Source organism: Vitis vinifera, chromosome 16, assembly GCF_030704535.1.
Source record: "Vitis vinifera cultivar Pinot Noir 40024 chromosome 16, ASM3070453v1".
In the NCBI taxonomy this organism is placed as follows: Eukaryota; Viridiplantae; Streptophyta; class Magnoliopsida; order Vitales; family Vitaceae; genus Vitis; species Vitis vinifera.
This window is the reverse complement of record NC_081820.1, coordinates 22,311,567-22,335,049: the sequence shown is the minus strand read 5'-3', so window position 1 is coordinate 22,335,049 and position 23,483 is coordinate 22,311,567. Positions and strand designations below refer to the sequence as shown.

Genomic DNA, 23,483 nt, shown 5'->3' with positions numbered 1-23,483 from the left:
GTGTTTATGAAAGGAGTGGGATTGGAGAACCTTTGAAGGCTTGGTGCTAAATTTGAAATACACCTTAAATTCTTGTTTGTCGGGCCAAAGGCAGGGGAGAGGCTTATTTATTTATATGTTTATTATTATTAGTTATTTTTTTTGGTGATAAGTTGGGGATGCCTTGAGGCTTTTGTTTTGGACCTTTGTGAGGCCTTCTCAGTTGCTTTTATTTCTTTTCTTCTTCTTCTGATCCTTGTAGGCTTCCTGTGTACCTAGTCAATGCTCCCCCTTTCAGAGTTTTCTAGTAAATTTTGTGTTTCCATATTAAGAAAGAAAGAAAAAGAAATTTGGTTAGGTTTGAAACTGATATCATTTGCACACAACTTCTCCTCACATGCATTCCCTGTTTTGTATTTATTATATGACACAAAGGTGCTATGTATCTAAAACACACTTCATCAGGACACACAAAATTGTGTTTGTAGATAGGAGTGATGGCATGATGGGGATGGGAACAGCTATTGGGCTCACCTGTTGCTCATCTGTTAGTCAGGACACACAATTGGCCATCTTCATCTTGATTTTTATGTAGCATGTTTTTTCTTATTTAAAAAAAAAATGTGCTTTATCTCTGACTGCAAATCACAAACATGAATTGAACTGGTGAAAATCTGTTACTACCCATTCCAAGATTAGCATTCTGGTCTAAACTGCATTCACAAGCTATATTTCTGCATTGAAAAATTATTGGTGTGAAATTTTAAATAACCACCCTAATAAACAAATCTATTTATTTGATTGTGGAGATGTTCTTTGTTTGATTCTCCAACTCCTAGCAATTTTGGATTAGGTACAATTAGCGAATATGAAATTGTATTTGAAATACTGGCAGTTTGTTGGAATGTCATTTCATTTATGCATTGTCTTGCAAAATATTGTTCATGCAACAGTTTTGTGTTTATTTGGTGCTTCTTGGTATTTGTGGTGCTGAGTTTAAGTAAAACCCCAATCAAATAATACTATTGAGACCAAGACAAAATAGTATTTTAGTAGGGTTATTGATTTATTGATAAATGAATATTTATTAATTTAGAGAGAGTATTATGTTTCTATTATACATTACTTGTATATGTATGACTTATAAATCCAAAAACAATGGATGCAGTAAAGTTAATATATAGAAGCCTAAGGACCCTAAAAAAGAAGTCATGGTTATTAATTGTAAAAGATATAAACGTTCCTAAAAGGAGGAGATGTGGTGTTAAAATGTAATGCTTTAGAAGATAAAGATGTTTCAAGTATGTGATGGTTCCAAGAAAGAGTTGAATTGAGAAAAGTAGAAGTTGTAAAAGTTATTCAATACTGTATTATGAATTTTTGTTTGATATATATATATATATATATATTGTTGAGAGAGAGAAAAAGAAGAAAAACCTTAATTCTCATTCATCTATTTACTTACAATTGAGAAATATATATATACAAGTCTAGGAGTCCTAACTACCATACATGTGACCTATATTAACAAGGAAAGATTATATACTATAAATACATTATATTCAACACTCCCCCTCAAGCTGGAACATATACGTCATATGCACCAAGCTTGTTACAAATATATTTAATCCTAGGACCTCTGAGAGATTTAGTGAAGATGTCTGCTAGTTGATCATTTGAATTAACAAAACTTGTAGCAACACATCCTGATGCGATCTTCTCTCTAATGAAATGACAGTCAACTTCAATATGCTTGGTCCTTTCATGAAAGACTGGATTGGATGCAATATGTAATGCGGTCTGGTTATCACAGATGAGTTTCATCTGTTCATCCTTTCCAAATCTCAACTCTCGAAGAAGATGTCTCAACCATATGAGTTCACATGTTGCCAAAGCCATAGCTTGATACTCGGCTTCAGCGCTAGATCTGGCCACTACATCTTGTTTCTTACTCTTCCAAGATATTAGATTACCTCCAATAAAAACACAGTACCCTGAAGTGGAACGTCTATCTGTGGGTGAGCCAGCCCAATCTGCATCTGTGTAACCAACAACCTGAGTATGACCTCTGTTCTCGTACAACACACCTTGGCCTGATGTACTTTTGATATATCGAAGAATGCGGATTACGACATCCCAATGGCTATCACATGGTGATTGTAGGAATTGACTAACAACACTCACAGGAAAAGAAATGTCTGGACAAGTAATGGTGAGATAGTTCAATTTACCTACGAGCCGTCGATATCTCCCGGGGTCTCCTAAAGGCTCCCCCTGTCTTGGTACAAGTTTGACATTCGGATCCATAGGTGTATCTACCGGTTTATAGTCTAACATACCGGTTTCTTCCAGGATGTGTAAAGCATACTTCCTTTGGGAAAGGACCACACCAGAACTGGATTGAGCTATCTCAATTCCCAAGAAATAGTTGAGTTTCCCCAAGTCTTTGGTCTGAAAGTGGGTAAAAAGATGTTGCTTTAGTTTCTGAATACCATCTTGATCACTGCCTGTAATAACGATGTCGTCTACATAAACAACTAGATAAATACACTGCCCCAAAGAGTTATGATGATAGAAAACTGAATGGTCTGCTGTACTGCGAAGCATGCCAAACTCTTGAACAACAGAACTAAAACGGCCAAACCATGCTCGAGGAGATTGTTTCAAGCCATATAGAGAACGGCGTAACCTGCACACTAAACCAGACTCCCCCTGAGCAACAAAACCAGGAGGTTGCTCCATATAAACTTCCTCGACAAGATCACCATGAAGGAAGACATTTTTAATATCCAACTGATAAAGAGGCCAAGAACACATAGCAGCCATGGAGAGAAGCAGACGGACAGAAGCAATCTTGGCAACAGGGGAGAATGTGTCACCATAATCAGAACCATAAACCTGAGTATAGCCTTTAGCAACTAAGTGGGCCTTAAGGCAATCAACCTGACCATAAGGACCAACCTTAACTGCGTAGACCCAACGACAGCCAACGGTAGATTTACCAGAGGGTAAAACAACAAGATCCTAAGTGCCATTAGAGTGCAGAGCAACCATTTCATCCACCATTGTCTGTCGCTAGCCTGGATGGGAAAGAGCTTCATGGGTGCTCTTTGGAAGAGAAACAGAGGATATAGCAGAAACAAAAGCAGAATAGGGTGAAGATAATCGATGATAACTCAAAAAATTGTAATTAGGATGAGGATTACGAGTAGAGCGAGTACCTTTCCGAACAGCAATGGGTAAGTCATTAGGAGAAGGCAGAGCTGGGGCAGGTGAAGCCGAAGGGAGAGGAAGTGAGTCAGCAGGTGCCTCAGCAAAAAGGAGAGGAGCAACGACACGAGGGCGACGATGATAAACCTAAAGTGGTCGAGGAGGCATAGCATCAGGTGGGGAGACAATGGGAATGGGCAAGACTTCAGAAACAGGAAGAGACTCAGAAGTGGTGGACAAGAATGGTGAGTCCTCAAAGAAGGTGACATCAGCGGAGATAAAGTATCGATGAGTCTCAAGGGAATAATAATGATAACCCTTCTGAAGTCTGGAATATCCCAAGAAGAGGCACTTCATGGCTTTGGCGGAAAGCTTGTCCTGTCCAGGAGTGAGAATATGAACAAAGCAAGTACAACCAAAGACACGAGGAGGAAGGAAATAAAGTGGTTGGTCAGGAAAGAGAAGGGAGTGTGGAATCTGATCGTGTCAGATAGAGGAGGGCATACGATTAATCAAATAACAAGCGGTAAGAACAGCGTCCCCCCAAAAACGAAAAGGAACATTACTATGGAGGAGGATAGTACGAGCTGTCTCAACAAGATGTCGATTCTTGCGTTCAGCTACCCCATTTTGTTGAGGAGTATGAGCACAAGAAGATTGATGAAGAATCCCATGATGAGACATAAACGAAGTAAATGGGGCTGAAAAATATTCCCTGACATTGTCACTGCGTAACACACGAATAGAAATATTGAACTGGGTTTGGATTTCAGCATAAAATTTCTGGAAAATAGAGAATAACTCAGCTCGATTTTTCATTAAAAATAATCAAGTACATCGAGAATAGTCATCAATGAAAGTGACAAAATACTGAAATCTTAAAGTAGACGCAGTCCGACAAGGACCCCAAACATCAGTGTGGACAAACTCAAAAGGAGACTTTGCCCAATTATTCAAACGCTATGGGAACGAGACACGAGTATGTTTCCCAAGCTGACATGACTCACACGGAAGCGACGACAAAGTGGAAAAACGAGGGACCATCTTCTGGAACTTAGGGAGACTAGGGTGGCCCAGACGATTGTGAATGAGGAGAGAAACATCAGTGGAAATGCAAACTGCAGGAGATGAATCCGAGGTGAGGTGATAGAGGCCTTGAGACTCACGTCCTATGCCAATCGTCTTCCCCGTACTCCGGTCCTGCAAGGTCACAAATTTATCAGAAAAGGTAATAGAGCAATTAAGAGTACGAGTGATTTTGCTGATGGAAATAAGATTAAAAGGACATTCAGGAGTATAAAGGACAGAAGTGAGAGGTAGAGAAGACAGAGGAAGGGCCAAACCAATACCTTTAGCCACAGTTTGAGAACCATTAGCTAAGGTAACAGTAGGTAAATCAGAAGTAGTAGTAATAGAGGAGAAAAGATCCTTATTACCAGATAGGTGATCAGAAGCTCCAGAATCTAGAATCCAGGGTCCAAGAGAAGATGCGTGGGTAAGGCAGGCAGAGGCATTACCAGGCTGGGCAACAGAGGCAATAGAAGCCTGAGATGTCTGAGATGCGGAGGAGCTCGGAGGCTGAGGCAGCGGAGAATCAGAGGACTGGGCCATATGGGCAGTGCGAGGAGGCCTTCCATGTAACTGATAGCAACGATCGTGAGTGTGGCCAAGTTTATTGCAATAGGTGCAATGAGGACATTGGCCTCTACGTCGGGTACCACTGCGTCCTCCTCAAGAGGTAGTTTGAGAAACTAACACAGAAGAATCTGAAGTGCTATCAGATGGCAAAGTCTGAGTGGACGAGATACGGAGGAGGCGAGCAAACACATCATCCAAAGACGGAATTGATGAACTACCAAGAATCTGATCACGGATAGGCTCAAGATCCGGACGGAGGCCAATAAGAGTAAGGACCATGAAGAACTTGTCAAGCTGTATTTGTTGAGCCCCAACATTAGGAGTAAGAGGCATCACAGTCAAGAACTCCTCCTTAAGAGAGACAATCTGACCAATATAAGTAGATAGATCCAAGTTCTGTTGGCAGATATGGACAATAGCAGAAGCCACCTTATAAAGACGCTGGATATCATTCGTGTATAATCCTTTGGCCTGAGTCCAAAATTTAAAACAAGTTTTGTAGGCCCGTAGATGAAGAAAAATCCTAGGATCAACCGATTGCCATAATACACTACATAACTGTGCATCTATCTTCCTCCACTGTACGCAGTCAACCTCAGGGATATCTGCCTCCTGGGTAACCAAGTGATCCTCATATCCTTAACCCATAAACCAAAGTTCAACAGAGGCAGACCAGGAAAGATAATTTTCACTGCCAACCAATTTCTCTGAAGTAATCATAAGAGATCCAGATATGACAGAGGAAAAAATGGAAGTTTTAGTAGCCATATCCACTTATCTGGAGAATGAAGTATGTTTGGATCGAACAGAGCCCTAATACGGCTTCAGATTGCGGCGTGGCACCACCGAAAAAGGGAGACGGCCTCAGATCGAGGCGTGGTACCACCAGAAAGGTAGAAGAACACTTCCCAAGGCACGTGCAGGGATTGGGGTGGAGAAAAAGTAGCCGGAGCTTCGTCGGAAAGACTGTTTGGAGGGCCGATGGAGACAAAAATTCCCAAAAGAGGTACTTGTAGGGCTCGGATGGGAGAACCAGGGAGGTAGGGAGGCTGGTCGGCGTTAGGCGAAGCTGGAGGAGGAGGCGCGTTACCGGAAAAGTCCTCACGCGCCGGCGCGTGAGATTTAGTCGCCGGCCGGAAAATTGCACGTGGCCGGCGCGTGAATGATCTTTTGGTTCCAGTGCCTTCACAAAAGTTGGAGATCTCCTCCAAGCGCTCCTCTTGGTGTGGTCGGTGTCGGAAAAAGACGTCGCCAGAAAAGTTCGCCGGCGATGAGTGTTTTCTGACAACGATCCGACTAACCGGAAAGTATTGGGAGATGGGGAAGGTGACCGGAATGAAACACGGTCACCGGAAGGTTTCCCGGAGTTGATGACATGGGAAACAGGAAAGAATTAGGTTTTCTCCCTTGGCTCTGATACCATGTTGAGAGAGAGAAAAAGAAGAAAAACCTTAATTCTCACTCATCTATTTACTTACAATTGAGAAATATATATATACAAGTCTAGGAGTCCTAACTACCATACATGTGACCTATATTAACAAGGAAAGATTATATACTATAAATACATTATATTCAACATATATATTTTATGTGCTTCATCAGTTATTAATTTATATTTCCTTGGGCCCTTAAGGTTTTCTAAAAAAATTATTATCTTATGCATTTAGCAAGTTTATTAATTTAGTACTAGCTTGAGTTAGGACTAAAAGATTTTATTATTTAAGTGAGATTATTAATTTTTTGAAAATTTATTTGTAAAGGTTTTACTGTATTTGAGTAAGTTTTGAAAATTTATGTTTACTTAATAAGGTTGTATGAATTGTTTTATACTTTAGTGGTTGCTTCTATTGTACAACAAATACCAGCAAGAGGTTTTTGCCTCTGGATTTCTGATTATCTACAAAGTTTGTCTTTTTATTGATAAATTAACATTATATTCTTGACAGTGGACAGTGCAAGTTGAGCCAAAGTTCCATGATGATGCAAGTAATTTGGAACAATTAGTTCCTTTTGAGGAGTGTATCGAGCTACATTCCACTGAGAGGGCAATTGTGAGGGCTCCTGAGTATCTCCTTCTTACTCACAATGGGCGTAGCTTCAAGTTAGTCATCATTACTAAACTATTCTTTTTCTTCAAGTATTCATGTTATCTTCTAGTTGATATATTTGTGACTAGTAAGCAGTTCATTTTGTATGATTTTGTTGTTGCTTTCTCTGCATTGTAGAAGTTGAGAATTTATTATACCATCTTGTGCTGTTCCTCATGTTGTGACATTAATTTCAGCAAATGGAATAAATGGCCTAAAGGCAGTTGTTGCAATGCATGCATGCAAGCATGCTTATGTCTGGATTGAAGTATACTGCAGCAGAACTTACATGACATGTATGTGTGGGTTTACTCCAAATGGGTGTGAACAAGTTTAAGCATGCCTATGCTGATTGAAGTATATTGCAGCAATGCATATGTGCATATATCAGTACAAACATGCTTTTGGTTGTATGTGGGCACATGTGTGCATGTGGTGGTTCATGCATTCAGTCATACTTTGTGTTTTCCTTCTTTCTGTGTGGTGGGGGGAAGAGGAGTTGTTTAGTGTCAAGCCATATGTGATCCCTTGGTGAAGCAAATATGTGGAAGCATTCCGTTGTGTAATTAATTTGAGTGTTTTGTTTATCACTTATTTTATATATATGTGTATATATACTTACACACACATACACACACACATATATAATTTATTATATTTATCTTTTTATTTTTGGTTCTTGATTTTCAATTAGCATGTGCTTGGAATTTGGGGAAAAAACATTCATCTGTGGGTTCTATGGGCATTTTCACTAGCTGATAGTAAGCCACCTTCAGTTCTTTGTGGCTAAGCTATATAGGTTCTTGAAGAGGGTAGCAATTAAAAAAGTCTAGGTGAAACTATAGTGCTCAAGACTGTTGTGTCCACAAGATACTCCTGACTTATGTTGCTACCTAGTGTTGGCCTTTCTACTTTTTTCGCATGGTATGTGTTTCCTAATATATATAATACCTTGACAATGATTTTCAGTCAGTTACATGGTGCTCTTGGTGCATGGTTGGAGATCCTTCTGTTTTCAAGCATGTAACAAGTTATGGTATGGTTGTGGAGTTCATGATGCCTAATTGTGTTGGTGAATGGTAATCTTGTCAATTAGTTCATGTGTTGCCTTGTCCTTTTTCTTTTCTTTTTTGTTCCCTATTTACTTTCTTGGGGGTTTTCCATGTATACTCCCTATGTACTAGGGTTTGCCTGTTTTAGGCTTCTTGTATGGCTCTTAGTTATATTAAAAGGAAAAGAAAAGGTAAAAACAACGTGATTTTCTGGTTATCAGGAGTAAAAGCGTATGTGTGATATTTCTGTTACCAATTGAAACTTACTCATGAATACAAGAAATCCTGCATACAGAAGTATATGGTAGCTGTTTTCTCCTTTTCCCTTCCTATTCGATTTTTTATTACTGTACAGATATCATTGTCCTATCATGAAATTTTGGATATTTCACATGTTTTTTATTAATCTGTTTGTTGTTATTTATCTTATTCTTGAATACAGAGATGAATTTAGTTTTCAATACCCATATTTAGTTGACAAGTTTGTTTTCTTTTCTTTTTACAGCGTAATTGTTGATCCTACCAATCTTAGTGATGGCCTACACTATTATGAAATTTATGGAGTAGATTGCAAAGCACCCTGGCGAGGTCCTCTTTTTAGAATTCCTATAACTATAACAAAACCCATGGTTGTAAAAAATCAACCTCCGATAGTTTCGTTTTCAGGGATGACATTTTTGCCAGGTGATTTCCCTGGAACCTAATATCAAGTTAAGATTAGTTATTATATTAATGCATGTCAATACCTTGAAGAACTCATTTATCTTTTTGCATGCTAGTATGTGAGTTAGATGTTAATAAGAGGCTTCTATGCAATCCTTTGCATCCCTTTTTAAATTTGTTGTTTTATGTTGTTCTAAAAAGATTGCTTGGGCATATTTATTTGCTCTCGTGCATGTTCTAGTTGCATGAATTGTCCCATGTAATTATGAGGACCACCTGGTAAGTCAGACCATTGATTCAAATAGGTTATGCACATTAAATCAGGCTCTCCTTGGAAATTGGAGTTGGAGATTTGTGCTTGAGGGTTTGGGCCCCCATGGAGAGTCCTAAGGGTTTGGCCGTGGAAGGTTCCTCGTTATAAAAGAAAAAAAAAAGGATTTGTGCTGGGGGGGAGTTTTTTGGAAGCAGGTCATTGAGAGAAATTATGGGAAGGAAGAACAAGGATGGAAGTTTTATGAAGTGTGAGAAGGGTATGGGGTCTTTATTAGGAGAAACTCTCTAAGTTGGCATAGAAGTTTTGTTGGGAAGAACCATTGGAGCGTGCAGGGGATTGTTCCTTTGTGCCTTTCCTTTTTTAGAATATTTGGAAGAGAGAAATGGACGATCATGTGAAAATGTAAAACAGTTGGACCAACCTCTTAGAATGTCATTCTTAAGTGCCCTCTTGCTTGGGGCTAGAAGATCTTCGAATTGGTTTCAATGTATTGATTTGGTTGATTGGATGAACTCTAGATAAAGGGATGGAAATTTTTTTGTTTTATGTACTCTTTTTGCCTTTTGGCATCATCTATATTACTTCCTCTAAGCTTCGAAGTTAACTTGCCCAATCACCTTTCTAAATCTTGAGCTTGCTCACTAAACTATTCTAGCCAATTTTCAACTTAGTGTTAGAGTAAAGACTAATTTTTTTAATTAACACCATATTTGGAATATTTCTTATCTATTGAAAAAACATTCTAAGCTTATGAAGTTTTTGCAATCAATATCAAAACTTATGATACATAATACGATATGATGATACAATACATTTTTTATGTAAATTGATACGTATCACAATTCGTATTTTATAATACATATATGATACACATATGATATGTGATATAATGATACCATGATATATACATCTTCGACCATTTTCTATAGTTTTAAAGAAAAATCAAATTATTATTTTTTTGTTAAAAGAATTTACTATATTGATTATTTAAAATTTATTAAAAGATTAAAAATTAATCATAAAAAGGGGAAATAGGTAAAATGATTTTATATGAAAAACAACATTCTTGTTATCAAATGTTATATTGGAAGTCAAGTAAGTTTATTTTTACAATAAATATTGGAGAATTTTCATTTGAATAGATTGAATGTTGACATTGAAAATGATGGTGATTAGTGAATAAAAATTATCACTTTTATTTATTTATTTATTTCTTTTTAGTAGGGAAGGAATGATGACAAACCTGAAAAGTTGGAACTTTGAAAATAACATATCAAGGTGTATATATATCAATCAACAACATAAGAAGTGTATATGCTTAATTAGACTTTGGACTAAAAATTGAAGAAGTTTATTTTTGTGGATTATGAGATAACGCTATTTATTTCAGTCATATCTTGTTCATTTGAACTTGTCAAAACTCTAATATTCAATGTTTTCATATGATATGATATAGTTGAACTTTTTAGATTCTACCATTTTTCATAAAATTTGTTATATATTACTCTATACTTCATACTTGCAATAGATATATACACATTTATATATTTTTTCTATTAATTTTTCACTATATAAAAAAACTTGCGATACATGATGCAATACTTTATATGATATAGAAAAATAGAAAAACGATATATGATACATATTACGAGTTAACAACTATGGTCAATAATATATGTGTGTATATACATTGCCAACCAGAATTATAAGCCTAAAATATTTATGCTCTTTTCTCCTTTTTAAGGGGGCAACAAAGTAATGGTGGCATTCATACTCTTTTATATTTTCATTTGCGTAACAAAAATTGAGGTCTCAGTTGTGTTGTCAAAAAATGCCATATAAAGGCATGATGGGTTTGTCAGTGCCAATGTTTTAAAAACCAGACTGGATCGGCTGGCCGCCTTTCCAGTCCAGGTGGTTGAACCAAACTGCTTGGATTTTGAGCCAGTGTTGAATTGCTCAAATCAATGGTTGAATCACTGTGTTGGACGAACTGTTCGGTTCCTTGAAGAACAGGTCAAGGCTGGTTGACCTAAAATTTTATTGAGCCATTCTCGACCATTTAAGCTCAAATGGGTTTTCTTGCTGCAGATAAGCCTATTGCCCAAGCCCATTTGCTCTGTATTGTTGTTTCAAGGTATTTAACCAACAATTAGAGTCTACAATTTTTTTTTTCACCCAAGGGGACTTGAGCCATAGACCACCTGTTACAAAAGGGAAGGGATGGACCACTGCACCTCTTATTCACTTTGGTGTTTATTGTTGTACAATTACTTAAATAATAATCTAAATTTTGATTTTCTTTTCTCCCACATTTCCACCATATAAAGCAATTAGAAAGGAGTGGTTGTTTCTGAATAGTAGATTAGCCTACCAAGTGGGTAGTGGACGGAGAGTGAAATTTTGGAAGGACAAGTGGTGTGGAGATGAACCTCTTTGTGAGTCATTCCCCTATTTATTTTCCATCTCCCTGTCTAAAGATGCTTGGGTGTCGGATGTTTGGAATCTAGACGGTGATGGGGATGGTTGAACCCCTCTTTTCTCAAGGGCGTTTAATGATTGGGAGATTGAGATGGTGGAGCATTTTATGCTCAAGATCCAAGCCTTTAGGGTGCAAAGGGAGGACGAAGATAGAGTGGTTTGAACAACTTCAAAGAGTGATGATTTCTCAGTCAAGTCGCTTTATTCTATTTTGGAGCTCGGAGACTCTCATTTGTTCCCTTGTGATAGTATTTGGAGGGTGAATGTACCTCCTAAGGTAGCCTTCTTTGCTTGGGAGGCTTCTTGGGATAAAATCTTAACTTTTGGGCAACTTCAGAGGAGGGGGTACTCTATGGCAAATAGGTGTTTTCTATGCCTCTCTGAAGTAGAGACGGTGGATCACCTTTTACTTCATTGTGTAAAGACACGGGTTTTGTGGAATCTTCTTTTTTCCCTATTTGGTGTGGCATGGGTTCTCTCATGTTCAGTGAAGGAAACTCTTAGGTGACATGGAGCTTTTGTGGGGAAAACTTGTAAAAAGGCTTGGCAAATGGCCCCCTTATGTATTTTTTGGTCAGTCTGGAAAGAAAGGAATTTGTTAGCTTTTGGGAATGAGGAGCTTTCGCTTCAAAGACTGAAATTTTCTTTTGTATGTAATCTTTGGTCTTGGGTTAGGGTGTCTATAGTTTTGAGCCCTTTTTTTCTTGTTAGTTTTTTTTATTGCCTAGGCTCTAAGTAGGGGTTGGTGAAGTGTTGTTTCTTTCCTCCACCCTTGGTTTCGAGCCTTTGGGCTGTTTTTGTATACTCCCTGTATACTTTGAGGGCACTGTTTTTGGTGCTTCCTCTTTCCATTCAATATATTTCCTTTTATCTATAAAAAAAAAACATTTCCACCATATAAAACCATTAAATAAATATAAACTGTTCATGTTATATTAATTATATGATAATAAGTATGAAAATAATGTACATTAATTAATATAACAATTTAATTTTTTTTTTAAATAATAAGATACATGATAAAATTAAATATGATTATTTTCCTATCATCTTAAATACATCTTGATACTTAAATATTATATATGCTTTATTTAATAAAATTTTAAATATTAATACATTTATATTTATCTTTATCATTTAATTTAACATATCAAATTGAAAAAAAAAAGAAATATTATTAAAATTTTCAACTATATATATATATATTCTTAATTTCTTATAATTATTTTTAATTTCATGTAATATATAAATTATATATTTATGACATCACCAGTTTGACCGTGGTTCGACCATCGGTCGAACCATTGAACCATGAATTAGTGACTTTTCTGGTTCGATGATTGGTTCGGTTTTGAAAACATTGGTCAGAGTGTTATTACCATCTAGATCTTTGAGGGCTGCTATCACGTCTCCCTCATCAACTCTCTCTCTCTAGCCTATTTTTGTGAGAATTTCAGTTCTTTGACTGATTGAGAGAGGTTAGGGTCTTTGGCATCTTTGTTTTAGAAGGTCCTTTTAGAAGTGGGAGCTAGAGCTGGTGGATACGTTTATGGAGAGTGTTCATTCTGTGAATTTGATAGGGGAAAGGGAGGATACCCTCTTATGGAAGGAAGGGAAGAAGGGGAGATTCCAAGTGAAGTTTTTCTATAATTCGATGGCTCAAGGGATCTCTCTCTTTCCAAGAAAAGAGGTGTGGGGTTCATGTCCTTTGAGTGCTTGTTTATTTTCCCGAGAAGCAATATGAGAGAAAATTTTAACAACAATTAATAAAGAGGAGAGAACTAATGTAGAATTGTCTAACCGTATTTCAGTTCATTCTGAAAATGCTTAGTTGCTGTGGGTGATGTTCTTGCTGGATTGGAAGGCTTAGGCATGAATAAAAGGATGAGAAAGGTGGTGAATGTGCTCTTTGCCTCTTTTGGTCAATGGTATGTGACTGAGGTTGAAGGAAGCTTTCATTGACTCCCTTTGGGAAGTGGTCTAGAGTCCTGTTGGGATTGTTAGTTGCTCTTTGTTTGACTTCATTGATAGCCTAAGTAGTAGAAAATAGTCGGTTTTTGTGTAGATTCCTATTTTCTTTGTTATTATGATTCCATTGAATACTTCTAGTGCACCAAAAAAGGTCTATGTTTCTTCTATTTATTACCCTCTGATGGTTGCTTCTTCTAATCTTACTTAATGTAGGATCTTCTTTTGTAAGGAGAGAATTTCTTCATTTTATCGTACGGTGAACTCTTTAGTAATTATTCATGGTTGAAGCATCTTTATTATTTATTGGTATTGGATGGTTTTTGCTGAATATGGTAGATAATTTTATTGATGAGTAATTGTCATAGTTGTTCCCATGTGCTACAAGAGAAGAAAATAATTTTTTTTTTTTTCTTTCCATTTTTTGTTCTTGGTTGTGCTGCCTGAATAGGACATATAGAACGGAAATATATTGAGGTTCCACTGGGTGCTAGTTGGGTTGAGGCCACCATGCGGACATCAGGATTCGATACTTGTCGAAGGTTTTTTGTCGACACTCTTCAGGTAATGCAAGTAGTGTGGGTTTATTTCACTTTTTTAGTCCTTCTTTAACATGTTTATTTTATGCAGATTTCTCCATTGCAAAGGCCAATTAAGTGGGAGAGGGTTGCAACATTCTCATCTCCCACTGCAAAAAATTTCACCTTTGCAGTGGAGGGTGGCCGAACAATGGAGTTAGCTATAGCTCAGTTTTGGTCAAGTGGCATAGGAAGTCATGGAGCCACAAATGTAGATTTTGAGGTAATTTTTTTTTTAATTTAACAGTGATATCTTTTTCCCTTAAATCTTGATGTTATTTATTAATAGTCATTCCTTAATGAATGACATTATGAACTTAATTACTTCCACCACCACCACCACCACCAGCAGTACTACTACCACTACTATTGTTATTATTATTATTATTTTGTATGCATTTCTACTGATATGTTTCATCAAGGAGTTACACATACACCTGACTACATAGTTTCATAAGCAATTGCTTTGTTAATTTGGGGCTTCTGAGTGTTTATCTAAAGCATGCGCTTTTTCAGTGAAATTAATGGTGCGGCACCCAGAACAAACATACAACTACTTTAAGCTAATCCTTTTTCCAGTGGATTATTATAATTAGCTTCTCAGAAAGAATGTTTAGTCTTTGGCAGCAGCTCCTTACTTTCTAAACAACACACACACACACACATTTATGGGCCATTAAGCAGAACAGTGGATGCAAAATGTACTTAAAATGCTTTTAGAAATGTTATAGCCAGAGTCAATTTTGATACCTGCTTCCTATTAAATGGTGTTGTTTTAGAATAACTCCAGTTTTACATAATTCATAGTTTTTATTTGAACATGTTTGGGGTATATTGTAATTATTATTATTTTTATTTTTATTTGATCAGAGGGTATATTGTAATTATCCTATTGCAGTTTTTTATCTTTCTTATGGTCATGTGTCCTCACTATTTTTTCTTACTTCTTTTTCTTGTTTCCCTAGATTTAATACATTTTGTTTGAATTTTAAATGCTTCCAGAGTAGCTGCTTATTCATTATTTGAATTTAGTTTCATTCTTCAGTAGTGTTTAGTCTCACAAAGATGAAAGAGGAAAAAGTGTCCTTGAATCATAATAAAGTTAATTGTTATTCATTTCTTTATTGAAAAGCCTTTACCTGTGGCTTTGATTTAAATTCTTAGATTGTGTTTCATGGGATTAACATCAACAAAGAGGAAGTAGTACTTGATGGAAGTGAAGCACCTATCAGAATTGATGCCAAAGCTCTACTATCATCTGAGAAACTTGCCCCTGCTGCTGTTTTAAACAAGGTGAAATGGGTTCCTTGTGTTGACATGGGTGGTCATGTGTGTCTGCTTTTTATTTCTATATATATTTGTAATGCTTTTTCTTTGTTAAATTTTCAGGTACGAATTCCATATCGGCCTATTGAGGCTAAGCTTAGAGCTCTTCCAACAGATCGTGATAAACTACCCTCAGGCAAACAGATTCTAGCATTGACATTAACGTCCGTTCCAATGTTAACTTTTGTTTGGTTTTCCTGGTCCATTTTTACTGAACTGCAAAGTATTATCTTAGCCATTCTTGCTCTGCTGGTTCTGCAGTTACAAGTTCAAATTGGAAGATGGAGCTGAAATAAAACCTCAAATTCCATTACTTAACAATCGCATATACGATACTAAATTTGAGTCTCAATTTTATATGATTTCAGATGCAAACAAGGTACTTGTCTTTTATTTACCCTTACTATATGGATGTTGAAACCCTTTCCTTTTCTTAACTTTGTTTTGCATTACTTCTTTTTTGATAGGTAACTTTGTTTCACATTACTTGGTTTCACTAATGACATTTAGGGGGTTGAATGATGCAAGACCCCTACTTTTTTTTTTTTTGGATTTATAAATATAGAGGTTTCCATATAGTCTCAGACCAATTGATACCAGCATGCTTGTGTATAAGAAGAATTGAAATAGTTCAATACCTTTAATTTGATTTCTAAGAAATGTTTTTATGGTTGTAATACTGTGTTAAATATAATGTATTTATAGTATATTATCTTTCCTTGTTAATATGGTCACATGTATGGTAGTTAGGACTCCTAGCCTTGTATATATATATCTCTCAATTGTAAGTAGATATTACATGAATGAGAAATAAGGTTTTTTCTCCTTTCTCTCTCTCTCAACATGGTATCAGAGCCAAGGAAGAAAACCTAATTCTTTCCTATTTCCCGTGTCATCAACTCCGGGAAACCTTCCGGTGACCGTGTTTCATTCCGGTCACCTTCCCCATCTCCCAATACTTTCGGATCGTCGTCAGAAACCACTCACCGCCGGCGAAATTTTCCGGCGAACTTTCCGGCGACGTCTTTTTCCGACACCGACCACACCAAGAGGAGCACTTGGAGGAGATCTCCAACTTTCTCAAAAGCATCGGAGCCAGAAAACCCTCCACGCGCCGGCCACGCGCACTTCTACGGCCGGCGACTGAATCTCACGCGCCGGCGTGTGAGGGCGCGTGAGGCCTTTTCCGGCGACGCGCCTCCTCCTCCAGCCTCGCCTGCCGCCGACCAGCATCCCTACCTACCTGGTTCTCCCATCCGAGCCCTGCACGTACCTCTTTTGGGGATTTTTGTCTCCGTCAGCCCTCCAAACAGCCTTCCGGCGAAGTTCTGGCTACTTTCTCTCCACCCCAATCCCTGCACGTGCCTTGGGAAGTGTTCTTCTACCTTTCTGGTGGTACCACGTCGCGATCTGAGGCCGTCTCCCTTTTTCGGTGGTGCCACGCCGCAATCTGAAGCCGTATTAGGGCTCTCTTCGATCCAAATACGTGAATATGACCACCAAAAATCAGATCTTTACCTCTATTCTCTCTGGATCTCCTCTGATTACCTCAGAGAAATTGGTTGGCAGTGAGAATTATCTCTCCTGGTCTGCCTCTGTTGAACTTTGGTTCATGGGTCAAGGATATGAGGATCACTTGGTTACCCAGGAGGCAGATATCCCTGAGGTTGACCGCGTACAGTGGAGGAAGATCGATGCACAGTTATGTAGTGTATTATGGCAATCGATTGATCCCCGGATTCTTCTTCATCTTCAGGCCTATAAAACTTGTTTTAAATTTTGGACTCAGGCCAAAGGATTATACACGAATGATATCCAGCGTCTTTATAAGGTGGCTTCTGCTATTGTCCATCTCAGCCAACAGGACTTGGATCTATCTACTTATATTGGTCAGATTGCCTCTCTTAAGGAGCAGTTCTTGACTGTGATGCCTCTTACTCCTGATGTTGGGGCTCAACAAACACAGCTTGACAAGTTCTTCATGGTCCTTACTCTTATTGGCCTCCGTCCGGATCTTGAGCCTATTCGTGATCAGATTCTTGGTAGTTCATCAGTTCCGTCCTTGGATGATGTGTTTGCTCGCCTCCTCCGTATCTCGTCCACTCAGACTTTGCCATCTGATAGCGCTTCAGATTCTTCTGTGTTAGTTTCTCAAACTACCTCTCGAGGAGGACGCAGTGGTACCCGAGGTAGAGGCCAACGTCCTCATTGCACCTATTGCAATAAACTTGGCCACACTCGCGATCGTTGCTATCAGTTACATGGAAGGCCTCCTCGCACTGCCCATATGGCCCAGTCCTCTGATTCTCCGCTGCCTCAGACTCCGAGCTCCTCCGCATCTCAGACATCTCAGGCTTCTATTGCCTCTGTTGCCCAGCCTGGTAATGCCTCTGCCTGCCTTACCCACACATCTTCTCTTGGACCCTGGATTCTAGATTCTGGAGCATCTGATCACCTATCTGGTAATAAGGATCTTTTCTCCTCTATTACTACTACTTCTGATTTACCTACTGTTACCTTAGCTAATGGTTCTCAAATTGTGGCTAAAGGTATTGGTTTGGCCCTTCCTCTGTCTTCTCTACCTCTCACTTCTGTCCTTTATACTCCTGAATGTCCTTTTAATCTTATTTCCATCAGCAAAATCACTCGTACTCTTAATTGCTCTATTACCTTTTCTGATAAATTTGTGACCTTGCAGGACCGGAGTACGGGGAAGACGATTGGCATAGGACGTGAGTCTCAAGGCCTCTATCACCTCACCTCAGATTCATCTCCTGCAGTTTGCATTTCCACTGATGCTCCTCTCCTCATTCACAATCGTCTGGGCCACCCTAGTCTCTCCAAGTTCCAGAAGATGGTTCCTCGTTTTTCCACCTTGTCGTCGCTTCCGTGTGAGTCATGTCAGCTTGGGAAACATACTCGTGTCTCGTTCCCAAAGCGTTTGAATAATCGGGCAAAGTCTCCTTTTGAGCTTGTCCACACTGATGTTTGGGGTCTTTGTCGGACTGCGTCTACTTTAGGATTTCAGTATTTTGTCACTTTCATTGATGACTATTCTCGATGTACTTGGTTATTTTTAATGAAAAATCGAGCTGAGTTATTCTCTATTTTCCAGAAATTTTATACTGAAATCCAAACCCAGTTCAATATTTCTATTCGTGTGTTACGCAGTGACAATGCCAGAGAATATTTTTCAACCCAATTTACTTCGTTTATGTCTCATCATGGGATTCTTCATCAGTCTTCTTGTGCTCATACTCCTCAACAAAATGGGGTAGCTGAACGCAAGAATCGACATCTTGTTGAGACAGCTCGTACTCTCCTCCTCCATAGTCACGTTCCTTTTCGCTTTTGGGGGGACGCAGTTCTTACCGCTTGTTATTTGATTAATCGTATGCCCTCCTCTGTCTTACACGATCAGATTCCTCACTCCCTTCTTTTCCCTGACCAACCACTTTATTTCCTTCCTCCTCGTGTCTTTGGTTGTACTTGCTTTGTTCATATTCTCACTCCTGGACAGGACAAGCTTTCCGCCAAAGCCATGAAGTGCCTCTTCTTGGGCTATTCCAGGCTTCAGAAGGGTTATCGTTGTTATTCCCTTGAGACTCATCGATACTTTATCTCTGCTGATGTCACCTTCTTTGAGGATTCACCGTTCTTTTCCACCACTTCTGAGTCTCTTCCTGTTTCTGAAGTCTTGCCCATTCCCATTGTCTCCCCACCTGATGCTATGCCCCCTCGACCACTTCAGGTTTATCATCGTCGCCCTCGACCCATGAAGCTCTTTCCGATCCAGGCTGGCGACAGGCAATGGTGGATGAAATGACTGCTCTGCACTCTAATGGCACTTGGGATCTTGTTGTTTTACCCTCTGGTAAATCTACAGTTGGTTGTCGTTGGGTCTATGCAGTTAAGGTTGGTCCTGATGGTCAGGTTGATCGCCTTAAGGCCCGCTTAGTTGCTAAAGGCTATACTCAAGTTTATGGTTCTGATTATGGTGACACATTCTCCCCTGTTGCCAAGATTGCTTCTGTCCGCTTGCTTCTCTCCATGGCTGCTATGTGTTCTTGGCCTCTTTATCAGTTGGATATTAAAAATGCCTTCCTCCATGGTGATCTTGCCGAGGAAGTTTATATGGAGCAACCTCCTGGTTTTGTTGCTCAGGGGGAGTCTGGTTTAGTGTGCAGGTTACGCCGTTCTCTATATGGCTTGAAACAATCTCCTCGAGCATGGTTTAGCCGTTTTAGTTCTGTTGTTCAAGAGTTTGGCATGCTTCGTAGTACAGCAGACCATTCAGTTTTTTATCATCATAACTCCTTGGGGCAGTGTATTTATCTGGTTGTTTATGTGGACGACATCGTCATTATAGGCAGTGATCAGGATGGTATTCAGAAACTAAAACAACATCTTTTTACCCACTTTCAGACCAAAGACTTGGGGAAACTCAAGTATTTCTTGGGAATTGAGATAGCTCAATCCAGTTCTGGTGTGGTCCTTTCCCAAAGGAAGTATGCTTTAGACATCCTGGAAGAAACCGGTATGTTAGACTGTAAACCGGTAGACACACCTATGGACCCGAATGTCAAACTTGTACCAGGACAGGGGGAGCCTTTAGGAGACCCCGGGAGATATCGACGGCTCGTAGGTAAATTGAACTATCTCACCATTACTCGTCCAGACATTTCTTTTCCTGTGAGTGTTGTTAGTCAATTCCTACAGTCACCATGTGATAGCCATTGGGATGCCGTGATCCGTATTCTTCGATATATCAAAAGTACACCAGGCCAAGGTGTATTGTACGAGAACAGAGGTCATACTCAAGTTGTTGGTTACACAGATGCAGATTGGGCTGGCTCACCCACAGATAGACGTTCCACTTCAGGGTACTGTGTTTTTATTGGAGGTAATCTAATATCTTGGAAGAGTAAGAAACAAGATGTAGTGGCCAGATCTAGCGCTGAAGCCGAGTATCGAGCTATGGCTTTGGCAACATGTGAACTCATATGGTTGAGACATCTTCTTCAGGAGTTGAGATTTGGAAAGGATGAACAGATGAAACTCATCTGTGATAACCAGGCCGCATTACATATTGCATCCAATCCAGTCTTTCATGAAAGGACCAAGCATATTGAAGTTGACTGTCATTTCATTAGAGAGAAGATCGCATCAGGATGTGTTGCTACAAGTTTTGTCAATTCAAATGATCAACTAGCAGACATCTTCACTAAATCTCTCAGAGGTCCTAGGATTAAATATATTTGTAACAAGCTTGGTGCATATGACGTATATGCTCCAGCTTGAGGGGGAGTGTTAAATATAATGTATTTATAGTATATTATCTTTCCTTGTTAATATAGGTCACATGTATGGTAGTTAGGACTCCTAGCCTTGTATATATATATCTCTCAATTGTAAGTAGATATTACATGAATGAGAAATAAGGTTTTTTCTCCTTTCTCTCTCTCTCAACATACTGTATATTAATACTGTAGCAAATTACATTCCTCAATCTTATTTTCTGCGAAATCTGTCCTTTCTACTCTTTCTAGGCCCTTGATCCCAAAGCTTCTTTCCTTGCCAACTTTATTTGGGAATCTAAAGCCCTATCCAAGTTTAAGGCTTTTGCATGATTGGTAGATAATAAGAAAGTCAACGTCAATGATTTGCTACAATGAAGAAGCATTGATTGTTGTCTTATGTGCCTAAGAAGTGGAGAATTGATTGATCATCTTCTCTTTACAATTCTCAGTGACTTGAGCCTTTCACATAGGCTATTTAGCCTTGTTAGGATATATTAGGCTCCTCCTAGGAGCATGGCAGATATAATGAGTTTTCTCTTTAGGAGTTCAGGAATACTCCTAAAGGAAGGATACTTTCACATGTGGCTTGTTTGACCTTGCTATAGATAGGTTGGGGAGGGAGAGGAATGCAAGAATTTTTTAGGATAAATTGAGGACCTTAGATCTATTTAGTGATTTGGGATACTTCTATTCCTTCTTCTAAGCTTCTATGTCTACATCTTTTGACTCCTTTGAATTTGATTAGAACATAATTTGCAAGTCCAAGAGGGTAAATATTTCAGTGCTTTCAATAATAACTCCTCTAATGGGTTTGATTAAATTAAACTTGGAGGGCATTTTGTAGGTAACTCAGGCCAACTGGGGATTGGAGCTATATTTAGGGATCACCCTGGTGTAGTGTTGAGAACCTTCTCTAAACTTGTAGCTAAGGGATTGACTATTGACTTAGAGATTAGCTTTTATGAAGGGCTTATTGTAGGCTACAACTTTGGATCTATCCAATTTACGTTTGGTAGGGGATTTTACTATCATGATCTCATGAATGTCTAGTTTAGAAAGAGGCCCTTAAGAGTATGATATTTTTTTAATGGGTATCCTTAATAGTATGATATGTGACTTGGTCAAATTCAAAATCTAGCTAGTAATTAGGTTTTTCCTTTTCTTATTCCCCACATTTGGCTAATGATTTTGCAAATCAATCAGCAAATATGGAGCCAAGCAGTTTTTTTTTTTTTTTATCCTTTTGAGTTGTACATTGTTTCTATAAGGGATTTTGACCCTTTTGAGTTGTATATTGTGGCAAAATGCTTGCATGGCTTTGATTTGGGTTGTGTGGCATGAAAGAAATGCCAGAATTTTTTAGGATAAGGTGAGGACTTTAGAGGCAATTTAGGATACCATTCATTTCCTTGCTTCCTTTTGGGCATCTTGCACCACAACTTTCAAAGGTGTTCCCCTTAATATGATCCAACTTGATTGGTTGTTGGTGTGTAGGTCCAAAGGTGTGGGCTAGTAAAGAGAGGCTGTTTTATGTAATTGTCTTATAGAGTATAGGCTTATTTAGTATTTTTGGAAATGCCATTTGTTTAGTTCTTTGTTTTTGGGAGGATTTCTCATCCTTCCTGATGTAGGACAACCCTAGGATGGTTGCCTACACTCAAGGGTAGGTGGGCTAGGGTTTTATTTTTAGGGGGTAAGGAGAGGAACAAGGAATAAACTTTATGGTAGAGAAAATTATAAGATAAGAAATAGAGAGAAAGAAGAAACAATGAAGAAAAGATGGAAAACCTTAGAGTTTCACTAAGGCCTTCTAGGAGTCTCACCTAGAAGAAAATCAATGGAGTCTCACCATTGAGGGTTGCAACCTTGCAATGAAAGAAAGTATAATATTATTCATCAAAATTCATCCCTTTGATTTACATTGATTAGCCGATTTATAGGCTTCTCTAAGAAATCCAAAGTCTACTAGGACTCTAATAACCTATTATGATTCTAATTCTAATTATAATATCCAAAGTCTATTAGAACTCTAATAACCTATTATGACTCAAATCCTAATTATATTATAAGTCAACTATCTAATCCTAATTAGACTCCAACAAATATTAATCATAATTTAATTCTAAATAATATTAATCCTACTTTAATTAGGACTAATACTAATTCCCTTTCTTGATATATATCTTGAAGATTCATCCTCATCAATTCCCCCTGACTTGAAAAAAACTCGACCTCGAGTTTTAGTGATTTCCCACAATCAATTGAAATTCCGAGCAATGCCTTCCACCCTTTCTTTCTTCGTCGTCTCTTTCCCATGGTAAGACAGGATCTCAAGATCTCTTGAACTTGTTCAATTTCATGCAAGACAAATACTGGAATTCGAAAAACTTTGTGATGTTGTACGACAAGTTGATAATTCTTGAAATAATTATGTGTCTTCAACAAGCTTGTGGAAAGTTGTTTCCCACACTCTTCTTGTAAATTGTTTTGTGGAAGAATAAGATTCTTGAATTCCCTATATTCAAAAGAAATTTTAGCAGATTCTTCATGTTTGCCACCACTCATGATAATGTTTGGCCTTGGGAAGTCAAACATCGATTCTTCTGAAACTTCTTCAACTTCTTTGAGCTCTTCTATTGGTTGATCTAGGATTAGTATCATCACCTCTTGCTTTCCAGATTCATCATTGATGATTTCTTCCTCCTTTCTAGCAATTTTGACTTGCTTTTTAATAAGAATATTTGATGGCTTTTCTAGTTTCAAGGGTGCTATTTTTTCCTCTGGTTCCTTATGTGGTGGAATTTCCTTCATTGGATGAAGAATCTTCTGACGCCCATTGCGCACGAGTGTGTAAGTGTTCTCATATCCATCATGTTGGACCCTTTCATCAAAAAGCCATGGTCTTCCAAGCATAATATGGGCAA

At 38.4% G+C, this 23,483-nt stretch overlaps 1 protein-coding gene across 3 annotated transcripts in view; it reads left to right on the top strand.

Moving 5' to 3' along the window:
• Positions 1–23,483, top strand: part of LOC100248019 (tripeptidyl-peptidase 2) — a 40,737-nt gene that overhangs the window by 7,564 nt on the left and 9,690 nt on the right. For 2 of the 3 annotated variants that reach the window (XM_010664436.3, XM_010664435.3), the window contains exons 16-22: positions 6,777–6,931; positions 8,475–8,653; positions 13,807–13,919; positions 13,986–14,156; positions 15,098–15,226; positions 15,323–15,423; positions 15,521–15,638. In XM_010664436.3, the coding sequence (XP_010662738.1) occupies positions 6,777–6,931; positions 8,475–8,653; positions 13,807–13,919; positions 13,986–14,156; positions 15,098–15,226; positions 15,323–15,423; positions 15,521–15,638 (966 nt within the window). Of the gene's footprint in view, positions 1–6,776; positions 6,932–8,474; positions 8,654–13,806; positions 13,920–13,985; positions 14,157–15,097; positions 15,424–15,520; positions 15,639–23,483 lie in introns of all 3 variants that reach the window. The other variant, XM_059733805.1, reaches the window with a different exon arrangement.